This window comes from Chrysemys picta, chromosome 1 (assembly GCF_011386835.1).
Source record: "Chrysemys picta bellii isolate R12L10 chromosome 1, ASM1138683v2, whole genome shotgun sequence".
NCBI lineage: Eukaryota > Metazoa > Chordata > Testudines > Emydidae > Chrysemys > Chrysemys picta.
Window position 1 is genome coordinate 75,358,265 of NC_088791.1, and position 23,801 is coordinate 75,382,065.

A 23,801-nucleotide genomic window follows, 5' to 3' on the forward strand; every position below is an offset into this window, starting at 1 on the left:
TAATTTCCCCTTCTTCCTGTAAAAAACAAACAAACTTGCATTGACTTTTTTTTTTTTTAAGTGAACCTTTGGCATTCTTCCTTACGTTGTTTCGGTATTTCTATATGTTCGTGTTCCTGTTTTCTTGTTTCAGACTATATCAGCATCTTGCATAAAGTTTTGTTATTTGCAAATGATTGGATCACTGATTTATCTCAGTAATACAAAACAAGCAAAGTCATTTATGTAATGCAAAAATCACTCTTCAATTTTGAAGTAGAAAAATAAAGAATAAAAATTATAAGGACAGCTACTGAAACAATTTAAAAGTGGATAGTCTGGTTATAGCCTGTCAAAATATTTATTCTTACTAGGGCCACATATTGCCACCTGTAGTCATGTCTTGGGAGTACCTTGCTCCACAAGTAAAACTATTGAAATCAATGGAACTGCTTTCAGTGGATCAAATTGTGGCATGACTTGTGCGGTCATGCAAGGAAGTAAGGGGGCTTACAGATTGTGAGTAGCAGTTCAGTAAGGCGAATGGCCTCTGCAGGAATGCTACATCCTCCCCTTGTATAGGTGAGTGGAGCAGGTCAGGGTGGCTGTCTCTGGGTGCCACGGGAAGAATGCTGTGTCAGGTATAAACCTGGTGCCAGCATTACCCATGAGACCAAGGCAGTTTATGAGTTTGATTCACAGTCTGCCTTCCAGTAAACTCCAGGGGCAGCACAACTATGTGTTGTCCTCGACTCAAAGGTCATGGCATTTAAGTCCATAGTAAGGTATTGTTCAGGGTGAGAGAAGAGTAGCAAAATCTGGCCTTTATTAAAAGATATTTGTCTAATCTAAAATAAAAGGATTACAACAAATAATTGAAGTTTTTCTTTAAAGCTTTTGTCTCTTGAATTTGATGGATTATATTAGATTTGTTCAAAATTCTATTTTTTGCCGCTAATGTTGTTGTAAAGCGGACTCAAGACTTCTAGGCATGTGTTCACCAAACAGTGCACATATGCTCACCCTTATTGTAGTGCTTGTGCTGTTTACTATGCAACTTCTAGTAAAATGATAGATTTATTTTTTATAATATAACTTTTAGTTATAATGATAATTAATGTTTATTTAGCATGTTACATTTTCAAAGTGCTGTACAAACATTAATTAATGACTGATAATGAATGGGTGTGGGGAAAATATTTGCATAACATCTTGAAAATAAACAGTTCATCATGGAACTATCAAGAAAGTTAGGTACATTTTTCTGCTTAGCACTTTTGTTTATGTCCCTTTGTAACGAACTTCTTATGAGGAATACTATTGGAATCTATATATAATTACACATACAACCCATTACATTAAAGGAAGTTTCTTAAATTTGCAAAGATAAGCACTCAGAAGTTAGAAAATGCCAAAATTAAGGTTTCCTGCAAAACCTTAATTTGGCCTTCTTGTGTGTATAAATTATAGTTAAGGTTAAGATTTTGTCATGGTTATTTTTAGTAAAAGGTCATGGGCACTAAACAAAAATTCCTGAGAGCCATGACTGTCTGTGACTTTTACTAAAAATAACCAAGCGGGGAGGAGTCGGGGGAGAAGTGACAGCTGGAGCTCCATTGAGGGGACTGAGAGCCTGTGCCCTGCCGCGAGAGGTGGGTGGACTGACAGCCTGAGCCCCATCACCATGGGGTGGGCACACGCCCAGTGGCATCCACAAGGGGGCACGCACAGCCACGGCGGGGGGCATCCGGCCCTGGGTGCAGCCACGGCGGGGGGGGAGAACAGCCCCAGCCGTGTGCGGGGGGCACACAGCTCCGGCCACGGCGGAGGGTGGCACAGCCCCAGCTATAGCTACTGACAGCTGAAGCCAAAGAAGTCGTGGAGGTCTAGTAAAGTCACAGAATCCGTGACCTCCTTGACTAAATCATATCCTTAATTTATAGTACAGTCCTTAATTTCATGATCACATATATTATTTTTCCTCAGGACCCCCACCTCATTCAGTGCACAGGCTGTATGGTGCTCACTGAATGAGCAGCTATCAATTTTTTGTTTCTTCTTATTGTTTAGCATGTGGAACTATGCCTTGTTTTCTGTACCATTCAAACTTTACTTTGCAGACAGAATTATTAATTTCCTCATGGGCTTTTATTTGGTGCTCATCACTATCTAATATATGAGTTCTTCACAGTTTATCTTCGCAATGACTCTGTGAGGAAAGGGGGTTGTCATAGTCCCCGTTTTACAGATGGACTTGAGACATAGAATAAACTCAAACATTTTGAGTGTAGGTGCCCAGTTTGAGACACCTAGGACCTGAGTTTTTCAGAGTACTTAGCATAATATAGCACTTTATATGTTCAAAGCACAGCTCCCATTAACAGTTATGAATGCTCAACAGTTCTGCAAATCAGATCCCAGGGTATCAAGTCGAGACCCAGAAAATAAAGAACGTATACTTATGACCTGTGAAATTTTAGATTAGGTGACTTACCTAGCATCACACAGGAACTCTAGTGCAGTATTCAGTGTCTTAACAGTGAGGCTCTCCTTTCTTTTCCTGTAGTTCTCAGTCTTGTTCACTACACACCTTCCAAATTCTGACACAAATGGGACAAGAGTTCTACGGACAGCATTTTCCTTTATTACACAACCTTGATTCACCCCCAAAGCAGCATGTACACTGAATGAGGCGGAGTCCTGGGAAAAAATAATATGTATACATGTAATTAAGGACTGTATCATAATGCATACACACAGTGGAATATGTGCACAGGCATCCTTAATTATGGCAATTCCTAACTTTTGAATGCTTAACTTTGCAACCTTTTAACAGTTCTTTGTGTATAATTTCCTCGGTTTTAATAAAGCAAACTGAAGAAACAGAAATTTCATCATGTGGCATTATATTGACACCCACATGGTTCGTCAGCAAAGTCGGAACCTTTAGATCTACAGCACAGACCTCTGCCACTTGAGCTAATTGAATAACTGGTAGCAGTAGTAGGTTATGGTGCTCTATGTGGACCAGCACTAGAGGGGGATGAGATACGCACTTTGCTAATGGTTTTTACAGATATTTGTTAACAGCAGAGAAATGCTGAGGCTCAGAAATCTTGTGTTCCACTCAATGCATTGGAGGGGAGTGTTCCTTAGAGGGCACAGACACTCCTGCCCGTTTTCCACCAAGCTTGACTCCTTCTGCGCCATCCCCACCAATATGTCATGCTCCCAATCCTGTCTCTTCCCCACTCCTGCTTCCTTGTCACAGGACTGTTGTCTGTAACTACCTAGGCTTGGTCTACACTAAACCCCCAAATCGAACTAAGGTACGCAACTTCAGCTACGTGAATAATGTAGCTGAAGTCGACGTACCTTAGTTCGAACTTACTGCGGTCCAGACCCGGCAGGCAGGCTCCCCTGTCAACTCCGCGTACTCCTCGCGGCGAGCAGGATTACCGTAGTCGACGGGGAGCACTTCTGAGTTCGATTTATCGCGTCCAGACAAGATGCGATAAATCGAACCCAGAAGTTCGATTGCCTGCCGCCGAACCAGCGCGTAAGTATAGACAAGCCCCTAGACTCATTCCCCTTGCCCCTTATCTGTTCTGTCTCTCCATTCTAAGGGTCTTTGCCCTAGTCCCAGTTCTCCCCACCCTCACCCTGCCCACAGGCACCGAGTCTCCTTGCTCAACTAGTTCCAATCTCCCTACTTCCCACTCCCTGTCACAGTTACCCCCTTCCCCACCAGTCCCAGTCTTTCCATACTCCCTATCCCAGTCTACTCTTTTTTCTCCCGCTTGGTCCAGCTTTTGTCCTCTCTACAGTCAAATCAAATGAGTTCCTACTCAACACTGCCTGGGTGCCAGCAAAGAAGTAATTGAGAGCACAAGAGAGAGAGGTTCCCTGCTGTCAGTTCCAGTGCCTTGCCTCACCCCAGAGCAGCTGAGAGAGGCCTTTACAGAGGAAGTCCTTCTGAGCCCCCATAACCCTAGACTGGAGCATGCTGTTGCTCTGTGGGGATGGCACATGCACAGTCTGATCATCACTAAAAGCTGTCAGAGGCTGGAGCATGCAAAGTGTAAATGGAATTTTTGGAGATTTTAACTGTTAAGCTGCAGGAAATCTCTACTGAGCATGTGCACATTGCGATTTTTTTCATAGGTTTGTAACTTGGGCAAATTTTTACTGGCACAGCCAAAGGCACATCCCTGACACAAAGGCTATCTAAAATTTGTAGTCCATAATCCAAAGCATGGGTGCTTATTTGAAGAAAAAGGTTGCCAGAATTTCTTAATATGAGCATGTCAATGCATTTTGCCCTAGCTCTGTTCTTGGAAATTGCTGCAATTTTTTCCAGCTGAAATGAAAATATATTCACCTGAGGTAGACACCTGGCACAGAAAATTTCAGCTGAAACGGTTAAAGTTTGGCAAAGTTATAAGGAACTGAAAATAGGGTCTTGTAATGAGAAGTGTCATGCAACTTTAATATGGTGCTAGCACCCCTGCCTATTATCCATTATTTGCACATCCAGCATGAGGTGTGCTAGCAAAGGTAAGTAGAAAAAATGGCACAGCACCTACATACTCTATGCCGGGGTCGGCAACGTTCGGCACGCGGCTCGCCAGGATAAGCACCCTGGCGGGCCGGGCCAGTTTATTTACCTGCTGACGCGGCAGGTTCGGCCGATCGTGGCCCCCACTGGCCGCGGTTCGCCGTCCCGGGCCAATGGGGGTGGCGGGAAGCCGCGGCCAGCACATCCCTTGGCCCGCGCCGCTTCCCGCCGCCCCCATTGGCCCGGGACGGCGAACCGCGGCCAGTGGAGGCCGCGATCGGCCGAACCTGCCGCGTCAGCAGGTAAATAAACTGGCCCGGCCCGCCAGGGTGCTTACCCTGGCGAGCCGCGTGCCGAACGTTGCCGACCCCTGCTCTATGCCTTTCTCTTACAATGAGAAGACGACTGCTGATATCACAGGGCGTGGATCAGAGCCCAAATGGAGTCTTCACATACACCCTTATTTGGACTATGATCTGAAGTTCATTCATTTAAGTAGAGAGTTTTATTACCATTAAAATAAATAAAAGACAATAGCTACTACAAGCTCTAGAGATCCCTTTCATATTCTCTTTTCTGTATTTCGCTGTATAAATTATCTTGGGAAAATATAGAAAACAGTATGAAAAGGACTCTCTAGAGCTTTTAGTAGCTATTTTTTTAATGGTAGTAAAATTCTTTAGGACCTAGAACAATGGTAGCAGAGTACTTTTATTTTAAAAATTAGAATTTTAATGGCCATAAATAACTTTTCCTAATGTAAGAGTTGTTTTTTACTGCACAGAAAACCTGAGAGTAACAGCATTCGGATTCTCAATATGTTGGCTGATAGAGTCCTGGAGGTGAAGATTTTTTTAAGGTAAAAGAGGGACAACTCATAGGGCAGATCATTGCAGGCTGATATTCAGAGCGATGATTGTTATATCATGAAGGAAGCTTGTTGTCTGTCTTCTTTGCAAGATGTACTGTTTCTAGACATTGACCACTATGAACAACTTTTATAGTTTGTTATTATTACAATTATTTGTATTATCGTGGCGCTTTGAGCAGGGGGGTTGAACTAGATGACCTCCTGAGGTCTCTTCCAACCCTGATATTCTATGATTCTATGACCAGTATCTCATTGTGCTAGGCGATGTGCAAACACAGAACAAAAAGTGAGAGATTGCCTGTGTTCTGTTTGTTGTTTAAATATAATTTAACTTCTTTTTTTAAAGGTTAATTTGAAGCCTACAGTATTTTCTAATTCAGTGTCAGTTATTATTTCCAGGTCGTGTTTTAAAATCATTTGAAAATTTGCCACCTTTTCAGCCCTCCTTTGAATGAGTTAGATGTTGCCAACAAACAAAATGTTTTGTTCGGGTGCATTGACAATTGGGAACCTAAGTTAGAATCATACCTAGAGTTTGGGGTGAATGTATTTCTTACTGGAAATTCAGAGTTATAGAGCAGCTGAGAAAGTTTATAAATGTAATGATTGTAAGTCTGTACAGTTTGTAAATTTAATGATTATATTTCTTCACTGATATTAAAATGTTGTCTCTGGGAATCGACTTGGGAAGAAAAAAATTAATTAGGGTTCAGAGTCCAGTAATACACAGTGCTGAGAGAGAAAGAGAGAGAGGGCATTCATAGCAGGCAAGAGATTAAACAAGAGAGCAGGGATGACACTTTAGCCAAATTCTTCTGTCTTTGAAGTAGCTCTGCCGCAGTGAGTGGATTTACCCCAGATTTATATTAGTGTAACTGAGTGCAGAATTTGGCCTAAATTCTGTAAGGAAAATTTAAATGTGAAGAAATATAATGAGTTGTCCAGTTCTAAAGAGCAAAATATTAATAATCTTTTGTACTTTTTGTTTATTGTTTATTGTTCTCCAGTCAAGAGTAGAAGAGCAATTTCATTGTTAATTATTGTTAACATGTAATTTTTCCCTCCACTTTCCACACAGATAACTGCAAGTTTTCCAACGTGTTCTGTGAAAATTCTCAGAAGCTGGTCAACGTGCAGTTCTTTGCTCTCGCTGCTAAATACCATTCCTTGCCAAGCCTTGAAGTGTGTACCCCATTAGACCAGATGCTTGGAGCACTGAGTGGAAAGCAACATGAGAGATGTGGTATATTGGAATTTATTTTATCTTACAAAAATTCTCAGCAGGCGCTGTGGTTTAGATTAGATGAGTCTCTTGCTTTACTGCTCAATTTACTTTTATTATTAGCTATTTACTCCAGTGCACAGATTTATATGATTTTTTTCACCCTGAAATTTGAATAAAAGGCGTCACTGCACTCCCATGCCTGTAGATGTTTTTAAGACTGAGCCTTAGAAGGGGCTAGCTAGGAAGGCAGACAGAAGGGAATTAGTCACGGTTCAGTACTTAGGCAGATATCTAGTTCTATTCCCTTATTGTTTCTCCCTGAGGAGAGTAAGTTTTGATTGGTTTCAGAGTAGCAGCCGTGTTAGTCTGTATCCGCAAAAAGAACAGGAATACTTGTGGCACCTTAGAGACTAACAAATTTATTAGAGCATAAGCTTTCGTGGACTACAGCCCACTTCTTCGGATGCATATAGAATGTATATGCATCTGAAGAAGTGGGCTGTAGTCCACGAAAGCTTATGCTCCAATAAATTTGTTAGTCTCTAAGGTGCCACAAGTACTCCTGTTCTTTTTAAGTTTTGATTGGTATTTTTGGTCTTGTTAAAGACTTCACTAGGATGGCTTTCAGCTGTATCACCTCAAGCTGTTATCTCGTCTCCTATCTGAAGAAGTAGACAAGGACCTTGAATTTTCATCAAATCAATGGGATTACACATGGTTACAGGGATTCACCTTAGCAGATACTGATGGGTCTAGGTCTGTATTCAAATAAGAGACTTATACAGAAAACCCAGAAGGTGCAGACAATGGTGCATGTGAATAGATTTTTTGAGTCTGGAACTGTGTCGTCTTAAGTGTTTGTATAGCCCCTACCGTAGTAGGGCCATTTGGGAATTAAAAAAAAAATTAAGTGATTTAAGATCCCTTTACAGCATGCCCAGTAGACATCTGCTAAGACTTTTTAGCACTCCTTAATATAGTCTTGCTCATTTTGGAACTTCATATATAGTGTGGGAAAATCGCACATTCTCCTTGCCCTCCCTGACAAACGTGGGACCACTATGACAGTTTACACGAGAAAGAATGTAAGTGCCTGTTGGACTTTCTCCCTTGATTAACTGAGCCCATGCTGGGCACTCAACCACATATTCCTGTGGCAAAGAAGCTTTTACTTTAAAATTTCATTTGAGCATGTATGTTCTGAGGCATTCTGCGCAACTACTTTGTGGTGGCCCAGGAACATCAGACATATAGGAACAGTCTATATCTACAAATAAAATATGTGCTTAAAGTTAACAGTGTGAGTAGTCAGATTAGTTTTCATGTGACTACTACTGCACCTTAAAGTTAGGCACATCTTAAGTGTATCAGAGCTTAACATAACTTGAAAACATGGTATTACTCTTGTGCTCAAAGTTAAGCACATGGTTAAGTGCGTTGCTGGATTGGAGCCTTAAAGACAGGATTGACACCACAAAAGGAACTGATCTTCCTTATTCCCCATTTCTTTACTTGGGCTAGAGTCTGATCTCAGGTGCGCTGGTATAAATCTGGAGTCTGTCCATTAACTGCAGTTATTTATATTGAATTAAAGCGGCATGAAAGGTGCACTGGAGTTTGCACCGGATTGATCTTGTTTTAACAGATCATAAATTGTCCTTTCTTCTTTACTTGCCTTTCACCCCAATCATTTTCAAGTGCACTATCCATTCCCTCCCGAAGGCTCACAATTTTGGCATTGTGTTTGACACTTCTCATTAACTGCTCACATCCAGGCTCTCAGTGCTCTCCTACCTTTGTTTTCTAATTTGCATCACTCTGTACATTGTATTTAAACTCTGAAGTCCCTTCTTCTTCACCATCTTAATAATGGGGGTTGGCTATTTATTCCATTTACTGCTGTGATCTTTTCTGTCCGACTTCTCTGTCTTTCATCTCTCCAGACTATCCAAAACGTTACAGCTAAAATCATCTTCCTCTTCTGGTGCTATGACCATGTCAGTCCCCCTCCCTGACTACCTTCACTAGCTTCTCTTCCTTCTTGCATCCAACTGAAGCCCTTTGTCCTTGTCTTTCTGGTTGTATATGTACAGCTCTTATTTTGCTTGCATCTTTGCTCTTTTTTCCTTTTCCATGCTCTCTCAGGCCCTGCACTATGCTTAATTCTCTCTAATTAATGTATTTTTCCCCTGCTTCTCCCACTCTTGACTTTGTATCCTTTTTTTGCCGCTGTCCCCAGCATTTGGATCAGCTTCCCCCCCGCCATATATCAAGCGTCTTTCTTCCTTATGTCTGTACAGAACTGAACATCTACATTAAAGGATAGAGACCAAATAATTGTTTTCTATACACTGTAAATGAGCTCTGTGATTGTAATATAGTAATTGTAGTCCTGTGCTTTATTGCAATATAGGAAATATTACAAATATTTCATGTATTGAACTATTTTACTATTATTTGAGTCCTTTGTATAGAGTTGCCCACAAGTCAATGAAGACTCCTTAATCTAAATGAATTGCCTGGCAGTCATCTGGTTGAGGCAAAGTACCAAGCTTCAGATTTGTAATATGGGACTTTTTGTGTGAAAACTGGGATCTTTAATCTTCTTTTAGACTTTCCTGGACTCATTCCTGTATTTCAGGAAAGATGCACATTTGCTATTCTATGTGAAATGTTCAGGAACAAATTGGAATCTTTAAAGAGGGCTTTACATACAAAGGAAAAATGTCAATTATATTATGCAAAATTATTTTTTAGCATGATTCCATTTATTGTTCCAGTATCTTTTGTAATGTTCCTTGTCATAAGAAAAAGATGTTTGAGAGACACAAACACCTCCAGAGTTCTCAAACCTGTGAAATAATTTTAAAACTTTGTAATATGAATGCACATAATAGTAACAACTTTTAGGGTGGGTTGTTTGAAAAGGAGCACACCAGATCATTAAAGTGCTTTTGAAAATCCCATCCTTAAATCTTTAATAGGGCTTAAAAATTATAGTGCGGACAGGGCCATTTAGAGTGTAATTCTGAATCCAGGTCTTAGCCTCGTGCTTCCTGGCATAGCTTATTGTGAGCCATATCAGATCTCCAGCTTCCCTGACCTAAGGGTATGGAATGTAAAAGATCCTGGTCCAGAGAGGGGATTTGGAACAGGGGAATTCCTCTTGGTAGTAGATTAGGGTCTGAATGTAGGAAGGGAGGCATGCCGGAGAAATGGACCCAGAGCCGTCATTTTACCCTCCACAAATTAATGCTGCCCTAGTCAGTATAAATTTACCCACTTTTCTCCTCCATGCTTTGATCTCCACAAAACCCATCTTTAGCAGAGGTTCTGGTTCATCAGCCAACACAGCAGGGAATTCCACCATCAACCTGGCTCCTGCAGAAGCTGTGCTGACCAAGAGTAGAAGCTGGTATACAGGCACATGGCCTCTGTGTAGATGGACCTAGCCTGTTTGGATCCTGAAGTTCCTTTAGGAACATAGACATCTACTGGTTGCAAGAGTCAAACCCTCGGCATTTTCCACAGGAGGTGAGGGCGTACAAATCCTTCCCCCTATCAGAACAGTGCCCAGGAAACTCTTTAAGGAGAACTTTACAAAATGTCCTATCTTAAACATGCAATTCAGTTGACCTATATGAGGAATAATATATGTCTGTTAATTACTGAGGTAGGAGTTGTAGATGTATATTGCATTGTACAATTAGTGCCGTTTTCCAAACAAATAACAGCTCCTTACACCCAAAGAGCTTACAGTCTAGAGCAGGGGTGGGCAAACTACAGCCCGCGGACCGCATCTGGCCCACGGGACCATCCTGCCTGGCCCCTGAGCTCCTGGCCCGGGAGGCTAGCCCCTGGCCCCTCCCCCGCTGTTCCCCCTCGCCCGAAGCCTCAGCTCGCTCGCTCCGCCGCCGGCGCAATGCTCTCAGCAGCGGGGCTGTGAGCTCCTGGGGCAGCGCAGCCATAGAGCCAGGCCTGACCCAGTCTTTGGCCTGTTCTACACTACGAGTTTAGGTCGACTTTAGCAGCGTTAAATCGAATTAAGCCTGGACACGTTCACACAACGAAGCCCTTTCTTTCGACATAAAGGGCCCTTTAAACCGGTTTCTTTACATCACCTCCGACGAGGGGATTAGTGATAAAATCGGCCTTTGCGGAATTGGGGTAGTGTGGACGGAATTCGACGTTATTGGCCTCCGGGAGGTATCCCACAGTGCTTCATTGTGACCGCTCTGGACAGCACTCTCAACTCAGATGCACTGACCAGGTAGACAGGAAAAGCCCTGCGAACGTTTGAATTTCATTTCCTGTTTGCCCAGCGTGGAGAGCACAGGTGACCACTCACAGGTAACCGTGATGGAGTCCCAGGATAGCAAAAGAGCTCCAGCATGGACCGAACTGGAGGTACGGGATCTGCTCGCCATATGGGGAGATGAATCAGTGCTAGCTGAACTCGGTAGCAGTAAAAGAAATGGCAAAGTATTAGAAAAGGTCTCCAAGGCCATGAAGGACAGAGGCCATAACAGGGACGCACAGCAGTGCCGCGTGAAAATTAAGGCGCTACGGCAAGCCTACCACAAAGCCAGAGAAGCAAACGGAAGGTACGGGGCAGAGCCGCAAACTTGCCACTTCTACGCGGAGCTGCATGCCATTCTAGGGGGTGCAGCCACCACTACCCCAAACGTGTGCTATGACTCCCTCACTGGAGAAACACACAGGGAAGAGGGTTCGGGGAACGAGGAAGATGAGGATGGAGGTAATGTAGGTAGCTCACAGCAGCAAGGAAGCGGAGAAACCGGTTTCCCCAACAGCCAGGATATGTTTGTCACCCTGGACCTGGAACCAGTAACCCCTGAACTCACCCAAGACCCTGAGGGCACACAGGGGACCTCTGGTGAATGTACCTTTGTAAATATTACACATGGTTTAAAAGCAAGCGTGTTTAATGATTAATTTGCCCTGGCAATCGCGGCCAGTACAGCTACTGGAAAAGTCTGTTAACGTGTATGGGGATGGAGCGGAAATCCTTCAGGGACATCTCCAGAAAGCTCTCCTTCATGTACTCCCAAAGCCTTTGCAAAAGGTTTCTGGGGAGGGCTGCCTTATCCCGTCCGCCATGGTAGGACACTTTACCACGCTAGGCCAGTAGCACGTAGTCTGGAATCATTGCATAACAAAGCATTGTAGCGTATGGTCCCGGTGTTTGCTGGCATGCAGACAACATCCATTCCTTATCGCTCTTTGTTATCCTCAGGAGAGTGGTATCATTCACGGTCACCTGGTTGAAATGGGGTGATTTTATTAAGGGGACATTCAGAGGTGCCCGTTCCTGCTCTGCTGAACAGAAATGTTCCCCGCTGTTAGCCACGCGGTAGGGGGAGGGGTGAAGTGATCATCCCAGAGAATTGGGTGGGGGTGGGAGGGGGGTTAGTTGGGTTTGTGCTGCATGTTAACCCAGAAACCGCAGCCCCTCCTTTTACATTGCAAACCCATTTTAAATGGCCAACCCAATTCATCCTTGATATGGGAAATGAGGGCGCTGCTGTTTGAAACCATTCCCACATGTTAAGAAGGTTAAAAAAGCCAAAAGACTGTGGCTTACCATGGCTTCCTGCAAGCCGAAATCTGTTACCTGGCACTGTGTGAGTGATCTCTCACACGAAACCGGCAGGCCCTCACTATAAGAGGAAAAATGCGACCTTGTAACGAAAGAGTGTACCCATTGTTCTCTAAAATGTGTCTTTTTTAACCACCTCTCCCTTCTCCTCCACCAGCTGCAAATGTTTCTCCTTCACAGAGGCTAGTGAACATTAGAAAGAGAAAACGGAGGATGTGGGACGGTGTGTTCGCGGAGCTCCAGATGTCCTCCCACGCTGAAAGAGCACAGCAGAATGCATGGAGGCAGTCAATGTTAGACATCAGAAAAGCACAATATGAACGAGAGGAGAGGTGGCGGGCTGAATCGCGGGATGAACAAAGCAAGTTGCGGGCTGAAGATGATAGGTGGCGTCAGCTTGCAGACAGAAGGCAAGAGTTGATGCTCCGGCTGCTGGAGCATCAAACTGATATGCTCCAGCGTATGGTTGAGCTGCAGGAAAGGCAGCAGGAGCAGAGACCGCCGCTACAGCCCCTGTTTAACCAACAGCCCTCCTCCCCAAGTTCCATAGCCTCCTCACCCAGACGCCCAAGAACGCGGTGGGGGGGCCTCCGGCCACCCAGTCACTCCACCCCAGATGATTGCCAGAACATCAGAAGGCTGGCCTTCAATAAGAGTTAAAGTTTTAAAATACAGTGTGTCCTTTTCCTTCCCTCCTCCCCTACCCATCCCGGGCTACCTTGGCAATTATCCCCCTAGTTGTGTGATGAATTAATAAAGAATGCATGAATGTGAAATAACAGTGACTTTATTGCCTCTGCAAGCGGTGCTCGAAGTGGGGAGGGGAGGGTGGGGTGGTTGGTTTACAGGGAAGTAGAGTGAACCGGGTAGGGGGGGCGGAGGGTTCATCAAGGAGAAACAAACAGAAGTTTCACACTGTAGCCTGGCCAGTCACAAAACTCGTTTTCAAAGCTTCTCTGATGCGCACCGCGCCCTGCTGTGCTCCCCTAACCGCCCTGGTGTCTGGCTGCGCGTAATCAGCGGCCAGGTGATTTGCCTCAACCTCCCACCCTGCCATAAATGTCTCCCCCTTACTCTCACAGATATTGTGGAGCGCACAGCAAGCAGCAATAACAATGGGGATATTCTTTTCGCTGAGGTCTGAGCGAATCAGTAAGCTGCGCCAGCACGCTTTTAAAAGTCCAAATGCACATTCCACCACCATTCAGCACTTGCTCAGCCTGTAGTTGAACAGGTCCTGTCTCCTGTCCAGGCTTCCTGTGTACGGCTTCATGAGCCACGGCATTAAGGGGTAGGCTGGGTCCCCAAGGATCACGATAGGCATTTCAGCATCCACAACGGTTACTTTCTGGTCTGGGAAGAAAATCCCTTCCTCCAGCTTTCGAAACAGAGCAGAGTGCCTGAAGACGCGAGCATCATGTACCTTTCCCGGCCATCCCACGTTGATGTTGGTGAAACGTCCCTTGTGATCCACCAGGGCTTGCAGCAGCATTGAAAAGTACCCCTTGCGGTTTATGTACTCAGTGGCTTGGTGCTCCGGTGCCAAGATAGGGATATGGGTTCCATCTATGGCCCCACCACAGTTTGGGAATCCCATTTCAGCAAAACCATCCACTATTGCCTGCACGTTGCCCAGAGTCACTACCCTTGATATCACCAGGTCTTTCATTGCGCTGGCAACTTGGATCACAGCAGCCCCCACAGTAGATTTGCCCACTCCAAATTGATTCCCGACTGACCGGTAGCTGTCTGGCGTTGCAGGCTTCCACAGGGCTATCGCCACTCGCTTCTCAACTGTGAGGGCTGCTCTCATCCTGGTATTCTGGCGCTTCAGGGCAGGGGAAAGCAAGTCACAAAGTTCCATGAAAGTGCCCTTACGCATGCGAAACTTTCGCAGCCACTGCGAATCGTCCCACACCTGCAGCACGATGCAGTCCCACCAGGCTGTGCTTGTTTCCCGTGCCCAGAATCGGCATTCCACGGCATGAACCTGCCCCAGTAACACCATGATTTCCACATTGCTGGGGCCTGTGCCTTGTGAGAGGTCTATGTCCATATCAATTTCCTCATCACTCTCGTCGCCGCACTGCAATCGCCTCCTTGGTTGGTCTGGGTTTCGCTTTGGCATGTCGTGGCTCTGCATACACTCCAGGACAATGCGCGTGGTGTTCATAGTGCTCATAATTGCCGCGGTGATCTGAGCGGGCTCCATGATCCCAGTGCTAGCTATGGCACCTGGTCTGAAAAAAGGCACGAAACTAGTATCTGACGGACCAGGGGAAGGAGGGAGGGAGGGAGGGCCGAGTGACGACATGGCGTACAGGTACAGGGAATTAAAATCAAGAAAGGTGGCTGTGCATCAGGGAGAAACACAAACAACTGTGACACGGAATGGTCCCCCCAAAGATTAAACTGAAAACCCTGGGTTTAGCAGGCCGTTGATTTCACAGAGGGAGGGGAAGCAAATGAATACAGAACAAATCTATTTTTTACATCTTAAGCTGGCAGCCGACGGTGCAGCATGACTGATAGCCACTGCAGTACGACGACGATGGATATAAATCGTAATATGCCATCTTCTACGAAAAGGCAAGGGGCTACTGCTGTGTAGCAATGCAGCCCCACGTCTGCCAGCACCCAGATCTCCCTGGGCCTCTTCTGGGTGCTTAGCAGACAATACTGGGCAATTGGCAGAAAATAGCATACTACGACTGATAGCCATCATCATCGAGACAGTTGCATGTCGGCCCAGGTGCCCATGATTGACAGCCACTGCAGTACGATGACGACGGATACCAGTCGTAATATACCATCTTCTACCAAAAGGCAAGGGGCTGGTGCAATGCAGCCCTACGGCTGCCAGCCCCACGGCTACCAGTCATGCTGCACCGTCTACCGCTAAAAGGCAGTTAGCTGCTACTGCTGTGTAGCAATGCAGTACCACGTCTGCCGGCACCCAGATGACATATGGTGACGGTGAGCTGATCTGAGCGGGCTCCATCCTTGCCGTGGTATGTTGTCTGCACAGGTAACCCAGGTAAAAAGGCGCGAATCTATTGTCTGCCGGTGCTTTGACGGAGGGGGAGGGGCCTGACGACATGTACCCAGAACCCCCCGCGACACTGTTTTGCATCATTCAGGCATTGGGATCTCAACCCAGAATTCCAATGGGCGGCGGAGACTGCGGGAACTGTGGGATAGCTACCCATAGTGCAATGCTCCGGAAGTAGACGCTAGCCTCGGTACTGTGGATGCGGTCCGCCGACTAGAGCACTTAGAGCATTTTATGTGGGGACACACACAATCGGCTGTATACAACCGATTTCTATAAAACCAGCTTCTATAAATTCAACCTAATTTCGTAGTGTAGACATACCCTTTGTGGTGTGTGGTGACGGCGGCAGCGTGGCCCGGCTCCAGCCGGGCAGTGCGGCTGTAGCGCCGCCAGCCACCGGTGCTCCAGGCAGCTTGGTAAGGGAGCAGGGAGCGGAGCAGGGTTGGATAGAGGGCAGGGGAGTTCGGGGGGTGGTGGTCAGGGGGCGGGGGTGTGGATGGTGGTCGGGGGAGAAACAGGGAGTTGAATAGGGGCAGGGTTCCAGAGGGCAGTCAGGAAGGGACGGGGGTGTTGGATGGGGCGGCAGGGGGCAGTCAGGAGTAGGGGTTCCAGGGGCAGCCAGGGGACAGGGAGAAGGGGTGGTTGGATGGGGCTGGGGTCCCGGGGGGGGCGGTCAGGAATGAGAGGAGGAATTGGATGGGGCGTCGGAGGTCCGGGGCAGTCAGGGGACAGGGAGCGGGTGTGTGTGGATGGGGCAGGGGTCCCAGAGGGGCCGTCAGGGAACAGGGGTGGTTGGATGGGGCAGGAGTCCCGGGGGGCGGGGGAGCGGGACAGATAGGAGGTGGGGGCCGGGCCATGAACCCTCTCCTGACTGGCCCTCTATACAATTTACAAAACTCGATGCACCCCTCAGGCCAAAAAGTTTGCCCGCCCCTGGTCTAGAGGTAAGGCAGATACAATTCAGTTCAAAATAAGACAAATCACACTTAGCCTGTTGTTAGCATGTTATAGGAAGAATGTTTCAGAGAATAAATGAGTCTTAGTTTTTTTCAGGAAGGGGGTTCTTTGTTTCTAACATTCCTAATTTTTGCTTGAGTCAGTTATTACTCACATTTTAAAGAGAGACTAAAAGCATAGCAGCTTAAATTAGGTGAGTAATTATGAGCAAGATCTTGAGGTAACAGCACAGTTTAAAACACTTTTGCAATGTTTTGAAGAGAATTTTTTATTTTTTAAACTGGAAAATTCCCTGCAGATTTCCTCAAACTTTGCAGTTTTCCCCTGCACTATTCCACTGGCTCTAGCTGTAAGCTTTTTCATTAGACTGCAGTATATCCGTTATTATCACAGCATGTTTGAAAAGTGGAGAAAGTCCTTCAGTCACTATGATGATAAGCACTTTTTATATGCAGGTAAATGTGTAGGTAGAAAGAGACACTAATTTTGAGTCGGAACCTCGGCTGGTGTAAATCAGCATACATGCAGGATTTGTCTCTTTGCTTTCAAAAGTGTTTCTATTCAGTTTAAGCATTGGGGTCTCAGACTTTGCTCACTTAATATTTTAAACGCCCCCATCTGGGATTTGACATTTATGCTGAAGTGCATGGGGTAGTCTATGGTGTATATTGCATAACAATATTGCTGGTTTTGGACCAAGATTTGCCCAATATTTTCCTTATTCGGGCAAAACTTACATTTTTGTCAACAAAGGGTTTTATCTGAACAGGGAAATAGAATATATATTATTTTGGGAAAGTTGTCTTTGAAATGGGAAAAAGTTGTAAAAATCACAGAAATGAAGACCCTAATACTTTGGTATCTGTGATCCTCTGCACGCTCCCCTCTTCAGATCCTAACCTGTCTGAAGATACAGAAAAGCTGCGAGATCTCCTCTCTCAGCATAAGATTGCATCAGCATCATGCTCGTACGGGAGAAAAATCCTGAACTTCTCAATTGGAATGGTTACAATTTTGTTTTTTTAGGAGAATCTGGGCCTTAACAAGTATTTTTACATTTAATGAGAACCTTCAGAAGTCCTCAATAAAACAGTAAAAATGAAATGACAAACATTGGTTTCTCCCATATGCTTTTGTTTGTTAATTTTAAAGTTTATGATTTTCTTTTTTTTTTCATAGATTCTATATTACATTCAAAGTATTGTCATAATAGTTTGTTATACAGAACCAGATGTTTAAAAAGTGCAGAGATCCTATGGATATTTGAGAGAAGTGGGGAAAACTCTAGGATTCTCATGAACTCAGATCAATCTTCTATAAATAAGTAATGATTTGGGCATTGTTCCCAGCATGATCTGATTAAGGAATGAATGTAGTTATTGTCTGATGATCAGTTTCTGGACAAATTAAGAGAGTAATACAGGAAATGCAGGAAAGAGGAAGGTGTATTAATCTGACTAGTTATGCAGAAAAGTGTCTTTAACTGTTCTTTTTTCTGTTCAGTGAGTGTGCTCTCAGGGTTCAGTTCTGCATATCTTACTTCACAAGTATTTTATGTCTCAGTCTGTGTGACTCCACACAGACAAGTATCCAGGCCCACCAACAGAAATTCCGGGTGCCAGGGCCAGTGCCGTCCGTAGGGGGCCAAAGGCAGAAGTGACAAATCTGTCACTTCTGGGACCACCCATATTGGCCCGCGGGGCCCGAAGTGGTCTCGCGTGCCTAGGTGCCTTGCAGCCTGCCCAGGCCCCTGGGCAATTGCCCCATTTGCCCCCGCGGCTGTGGGCCTGCAAGTATCATTTCTTCCCCTCTATACATACAGCTATCTCCTGCAGAGTCTCTAAGTCCTTGGGTCTGGGAAGCAGGGATAAGCAGGTGCTGTGTGCCTGCTATTTATCCCATCCCCCAAGCAAATAGTCAGGGAGTGGGCCTTGGCTCCATCCCCTCAGGGCAGCTGAACCAGTGTGCGGGTAGTACTCTGTTGGTAAGGATCAGTAGTGGATTACTACCCCTTGCCACAAATGGGGAGCAGGTAAAGAATTGGAGAGAAATGGGGAGCAGGTAAAAAAGGAGTGAAATCAGGAAGGCCAAATGGGGAGCAGGTAAAAAAAGAGTGAAATCAGGAAGGCCAAATCACACTTGGAGTTGCAGCTAGCAAGGGATGTTAAGACTAAAAAGAAGGGTTTCTACAGGTATGTTAGCAAGAAGAAGGTCAGGGAAAGTGTTGGCCCCTTACTGAATGGGGGAGGCAAACTAGTGACAGAGGATGTGGAAAAAGCTAATGTACTCAATGCTTTTTTTTGCCTCTGTCTTCACGAACAAGGTCAGCTCCCAGACTACTGCACTGGACAGCACAGTATGGGGAGGAGGTGACCAGCCCTCTGTAGAGAAAGAAGTGGCTCAGGACTATTTAGAAAAGCTGGATGAGCACAAGTCCATGGGGCCGGATGCACTGCATCTGAGGGTGCTAGGAGTTGGCAGATGTGATTGCAGAGCCATTGGCCATTATCTTTGAAAACTCATGGCAATCGGGAGAGGTCCCGGATGACTGGAAAAAGGCTAATGTAGTGCCCATCTTTAAAAAAGAGGAGGATCTGGGAAACTACTGGCCAGTCAGCCTCACCTCAGTCCCTGGAGAAATCATGGAGCAGGTCCTCAAGGAATCAATTTTGAAGCACTTCGAGGAGAGAAAAGTGATCAGGAACAGTCAGCATGGATTCACCAAGGACAAGTCATGCCTGACTAACCTAATTGCCTTCTAAGATGAGATAACTGACTCTGTGGATGAGGGGAAAGCAGTGGACGTTATTCCTTGATTTTAGCAAAGCTTTTGATACGGTCTCCCATAGTATTCTTGCCAGCAAGTTAAAGAAGTATGGGCTGGATGAATGGACTATAAGGTGGATAGGAAGCTGGCTAGATCATTGGGCTCAACAGGTAGTGATCAATGGATCTATGTCTAGTTGGCAGCCGGTATCAAGCGGAGTGTCCGAAGGGTCGGTCCTGGGGCTGGTTTTGTTCAATATCTTCATTAATGATCTGGACGATGGCATGGATTGCACCCTCAGCATGTTTGCAGATGACACAAAACTTGGAGGAATGGTAGATATGTTGGAAGGTAGGGATAGGATACAGAGGGACCTAGACAAATTAGAGGATTGGGCCAAAAGAAATCTGATGAGGTTAAACAAGGACAAGTGCAGAGTCCTGCACATAGGACGGAAGAATCCCATGCACTGCTGCAGACTAGGGACCAAGTGGCTAGGCAGCAGTTCTGCAGAAAAGGACGTAGGGGTTACAGTGGACGAGAAACTGGATATGAGTCAACAGTGTGCCCTTGTTGCCAAGAAGGCTAACGGCATTTTGGGCTGTATAAGTAGGGGCATTGCCAGCAGATTGAGGGACGTGATCATTCTCCTCTATTCGGCATTGGTGAGGCCTCTGGAGTACTGTGTCCAGTTTTGGGCCCCACACTACAAGGAGGATGTGGAAAAATTGGAAAGAGGCCAGCAGAAGGCAACAAAAATGATTAGGGGCCTGGAGCACATGACTTATGAGGAGAGCCTGAGGGAACTGGGATTATTTAGTCTGCAGAAAAGAAGAATAAGGGGGGATTTGATAGCTGCTTTCAACTACCTGAAAGGGGGTTCCAAAGAAGGTGGATCTAGACTGTTCTCAGTGGAACCTGATGACAGAACAAGGAGTAATGGTCTCAAGTTGCAGTGGGGGAGGTTTAGGTTGGATATTAGGAAAAATAGGGAGGGTGGTGAAGCCCTGGAATGGGTTACCTAAGGAGGTGGTGGAATCTCCTTCCTTAGAGGTTTTTAAGGTCAGGCTTGACAAAGCCCTGGCTGGGATGATTTAGTTGGGGATTGGTCCTGCTTTGAGCGGGGGGTTGGACTAGATGACCTCCTGAGGTCCCTTCCAACCCTGATATTCTCTGATTCTATGAAATGTGCTTCTCTTGCCTCCCATTTCCTCAATATAATTGATGGTGTCTTGAAGTGTGTCTATTGTGAGATGATCAGCAAACATGCAGAATTAATAGAGTGATCATCATTTTAAAGTGCCAGAATCAGCAAACTGTGCTGTGAGAATGTTTCCCAACACTGCCTTTATGTGTCCTCTGAGTATAGGTAAATGTAGTTGTAGTAAAGTACATGAAAAAGAGCTAAACTAAATTCCTGTGGGGAAGAAGGAATAAGAGATCACATTTCGTAGTAGCAATTTTTTGTCATACTAGATATTTTATTCTGTGTTGTATTAGTATTGCTTACAATATTACTGGTATTGCTCTTATGTTGTTCAGTTTCACTAATTCATCTTTGATTCAGAAATATAATCATAATAGCATTCTTACAACTTCTTAGTGAAAACAGAACTGCTGCAGTCCAAACCACTGCTATATTCAGATGTAAACATTTTATATATATATATATATATGGATAGATGTTGATTTCATTTGAGGACTATGAAGGCCAGACAGTCTGAATTGTATTAATATTTCTGTTTTTCTGATCTCTCAGAAATCAAAACAGATGAGTTTATGAATGATAAGAAATCTCATGAAGTGGAGATGATGTCAGAATTGATAGATAGCATTGCAAATTTTTGTGGTATAAAGCAGGTAAGAATGTACTTATTTCAGTGTGTATTACCATATAATTTACAAATACTTGCCTTATCTTTTCTATCTTGTTCAAATCCTAGATTTTGATATATCCATAATGCAGATTTTATTTTTCATTTTAGTAATAGTGACTGAAGGGGAAACCTTAGAGCAAAGCTGAGGGGCTCTTTACCCACCCCGTTGTTAGCTTCAAGTAAATAACCTCTTCAGTCATTATTACAATTGTGAATCATGAAAAATAGTCATGATTTTGTATGCTGAGCAGTTAAAAGCTGCACTGTGTGTTGTCAGGCATTTAGTGTTCCTTGTACAATAGTTGTAAGACTAGAACAGTAACTAATAGGGAAGCAGAAATTCATTCTCTACATTCCATTAGGCTAATAAAAATAGCAAATAAAACAGAATACTGTATCTGACAAGTTTTAAATGTAAATATTTCTATTTTTGCACTAAAGAACTGGAATTTCCCCCTTCCCCCCCGTGCCATCCACCATGATACAAAACACTCATCTGGTGAGTGAGCCGCATTGGTCCAATTGTTCCTGGCTCCAGACTCATAAGCAGCAAGTCAAAGTGACTTCAGTCACTCCTCTACTCCCTGGTAGCAGTCTGGTTGTGATATAATGGACGGACGCTCAACAATTTCATATAGATGTTAAATAGTATGCAGCATATGTGCTTGTGGGACTCAATAGGTGAGGCAAAGGAGAAGTTGCCTACCACAGCTTTCTGGATACATTCTATGGGTATGTCTACACTTTGAGCTGGAGGTATAAATTCCAGCTTGAAGATACATACCCATGCTACCTTGATAAGAGCTAACATGCTAAAAATAAAGCTGTGGTGGGAGGGCTAGCTGCCCCAAGTAAATACCCATATGAGACGCTAGGAACATACTTGGGCAGCTAAACCTTCCCATTGCTTGCATTACCATTTACTACATTCTATTTTTAGTGTGCTGTCACAACCAGAACTAGCGTGGATATGTCTTGTCCAGCTTGAAATATAGATATATCCTGAGAGAAAAGATTGGAACCGCCTCAATCTAACCCTGATTCCTAGTGCAATTGGTGCAATCAGCTAGCACTCTGTCTTTATCTGATTGACAATTGACAATAAAAGATGCGTATTTTTAAACAGTGAGTATGTACATTTGTTGGTTTCAAGCATCTTTGGACAAATAATTGATTCTTTTGGTGGTTGTTTTGAAAAAAATAACTTATGACCATTTATTTTAATGAAAAACACTGCTATACAGTATGTCACTAAATATGAAATGCAGATGGCTTTATGTTAACTTTATTCCATCATTCAGTCATATGCTGTAACAGAATTTATTTGTTCAGTTACAAATCCCTAATATATGAAAAGAGCTTTCCAGTTACATTTTTTTTTAAATTCTCCTTTTTAGTTATTAAAAAGCAACCTCTTTTGTTTTAGTTACCTTTAAACTTTAAAAAATAATATGAATTGTAAAGTTTTAGGAGAGTTTTTTCCTTATTGATTTCTTTCAATCCTGCTGACAGAACAAAATATATATAACATTTAATTTAAAAATATAGAGCAATGAAAACACAACACATGTTTTACAACAGCACAGCTGTCCTCAGGGTGTTTCTTTCAGAAATTACAGATCACTGAAGGATTGAAAAGTGCCCTTAGCTTCACCTCCCGTACCTATGATGTATAATGGGTGGTAGAGGATATTGTTCTCTAGTGGTACTTTATTATGTATTATAACAAATAGTAAAATGGATATGAAGGCAGAAATGTTATGCTTATTGTAATCACTTTCAAGTTAACTGTTTGAGTTAAAACATTTTTTAAAAATGTTAAAGTTTTGTTACTTTAAAAAAATGTTTTCTACCTCATTTTTGTATTGTTCCTAATACGCACTGTTACTGAAAGATCATACAAATGGAATTTTATATAAAAGGTCTTTGTTTCATTCTGAAAATAAGCTAGTGTAATTCTTGTTTTCTTTTACACATATTCGTTAAATTTTCTTTGGAAGGTGCAGTATGCACAACAAATTCATTCAGTGTATGAAACAAATAAGATTTAATTCTGCATTCATTATGTATTTAATTCATGGCTTGTTGCTGGGAAATGCTCACAGTCTTCTGGAAAATGATGTCCACGCTTGTATTGGGCCAGGATCTATGTTTAAACATAATACTCAGCCCAATATGGACAGAGCTTTTATAGTTTATTATGTCACAGAAATTTCATTATAAAAGTTCATTCTTGGCATGTATATCATAGTATGTTGAGTATCTTTCCTTATATGGAATTACAGCAGGGATTAATTTAGTCCAGTATGTTTGTTTCAGCATATAATCACTGCCTATTTTTAAACCTATATTTTCTTTTCACTTTACAAAGACCACAAATGTTAAAAGTGTATGGTGTTTATCTGTATGTTTTTTTTCACTAGATAATAAATGAAAATATCTTGCCAAAAAAGTTGTACATCTCTACAGCCACTAGAGGTCATTATAATAGGTTTCTGAACAATTCACAATCTGAATGTATGTCCACTTAGTTCCTTTCATAGGAATAGTAATCCAAATGCTATATGAAGGTTGGGGTGTGGATAGAATCATGACACATTCGACATTACAATAATATCTATCTATCTTCGAATTCCATCCTGTCATTATTTCCTAACTAACTGGCAAAAACATTCCACATGTTCCTTTCTTGTCTTTCTTTTAGAGCTTTGTGGGAGGCATCTGGTGTGATGGTGGAGAGGGTGGCAAGTAAACTGTTTTTACAAAAATTACAGCCAAAGTCTGTCTCATCCCTCTTCCACCAAAAGTGTGTGTATACACATGTCACCCAAAGAATTTAAGGATTAAGTTGGAAAACAGAAAAAAAAAAAAAAACTGACAGAAAGCAACCGG

At 43.7% G+C, this 23,801-nt stretch overlaps 1 protein-coding gene across 2 annotated transcripts in view; it reads left to right on the forward strand.

Moving 5' to 3' along the window:
- METTL25 (methyltransferase like 25) overlaps positions 1-23,801 on the forward strand; it is a 112,740-nt gene that overhangs the window by 14,445 nt on the left and 74,494 nt on the right. For both annotated transcript variants that reach the window (XM_005279091.5, XM_042850882.2), the window contains exons 2-3: positions 6,487-6,651; positions 20,792-20,892. In XM_005279091.5, the coding sequence (XP_005279148.2) occupies positions 6,487-6,651; positions 20,792-20,892 (266 nt within the window). The remainder of the gene's footprint in view (positions 1-6,486; positions 6,652-20,791; positions 20,893-23,801) is intronic.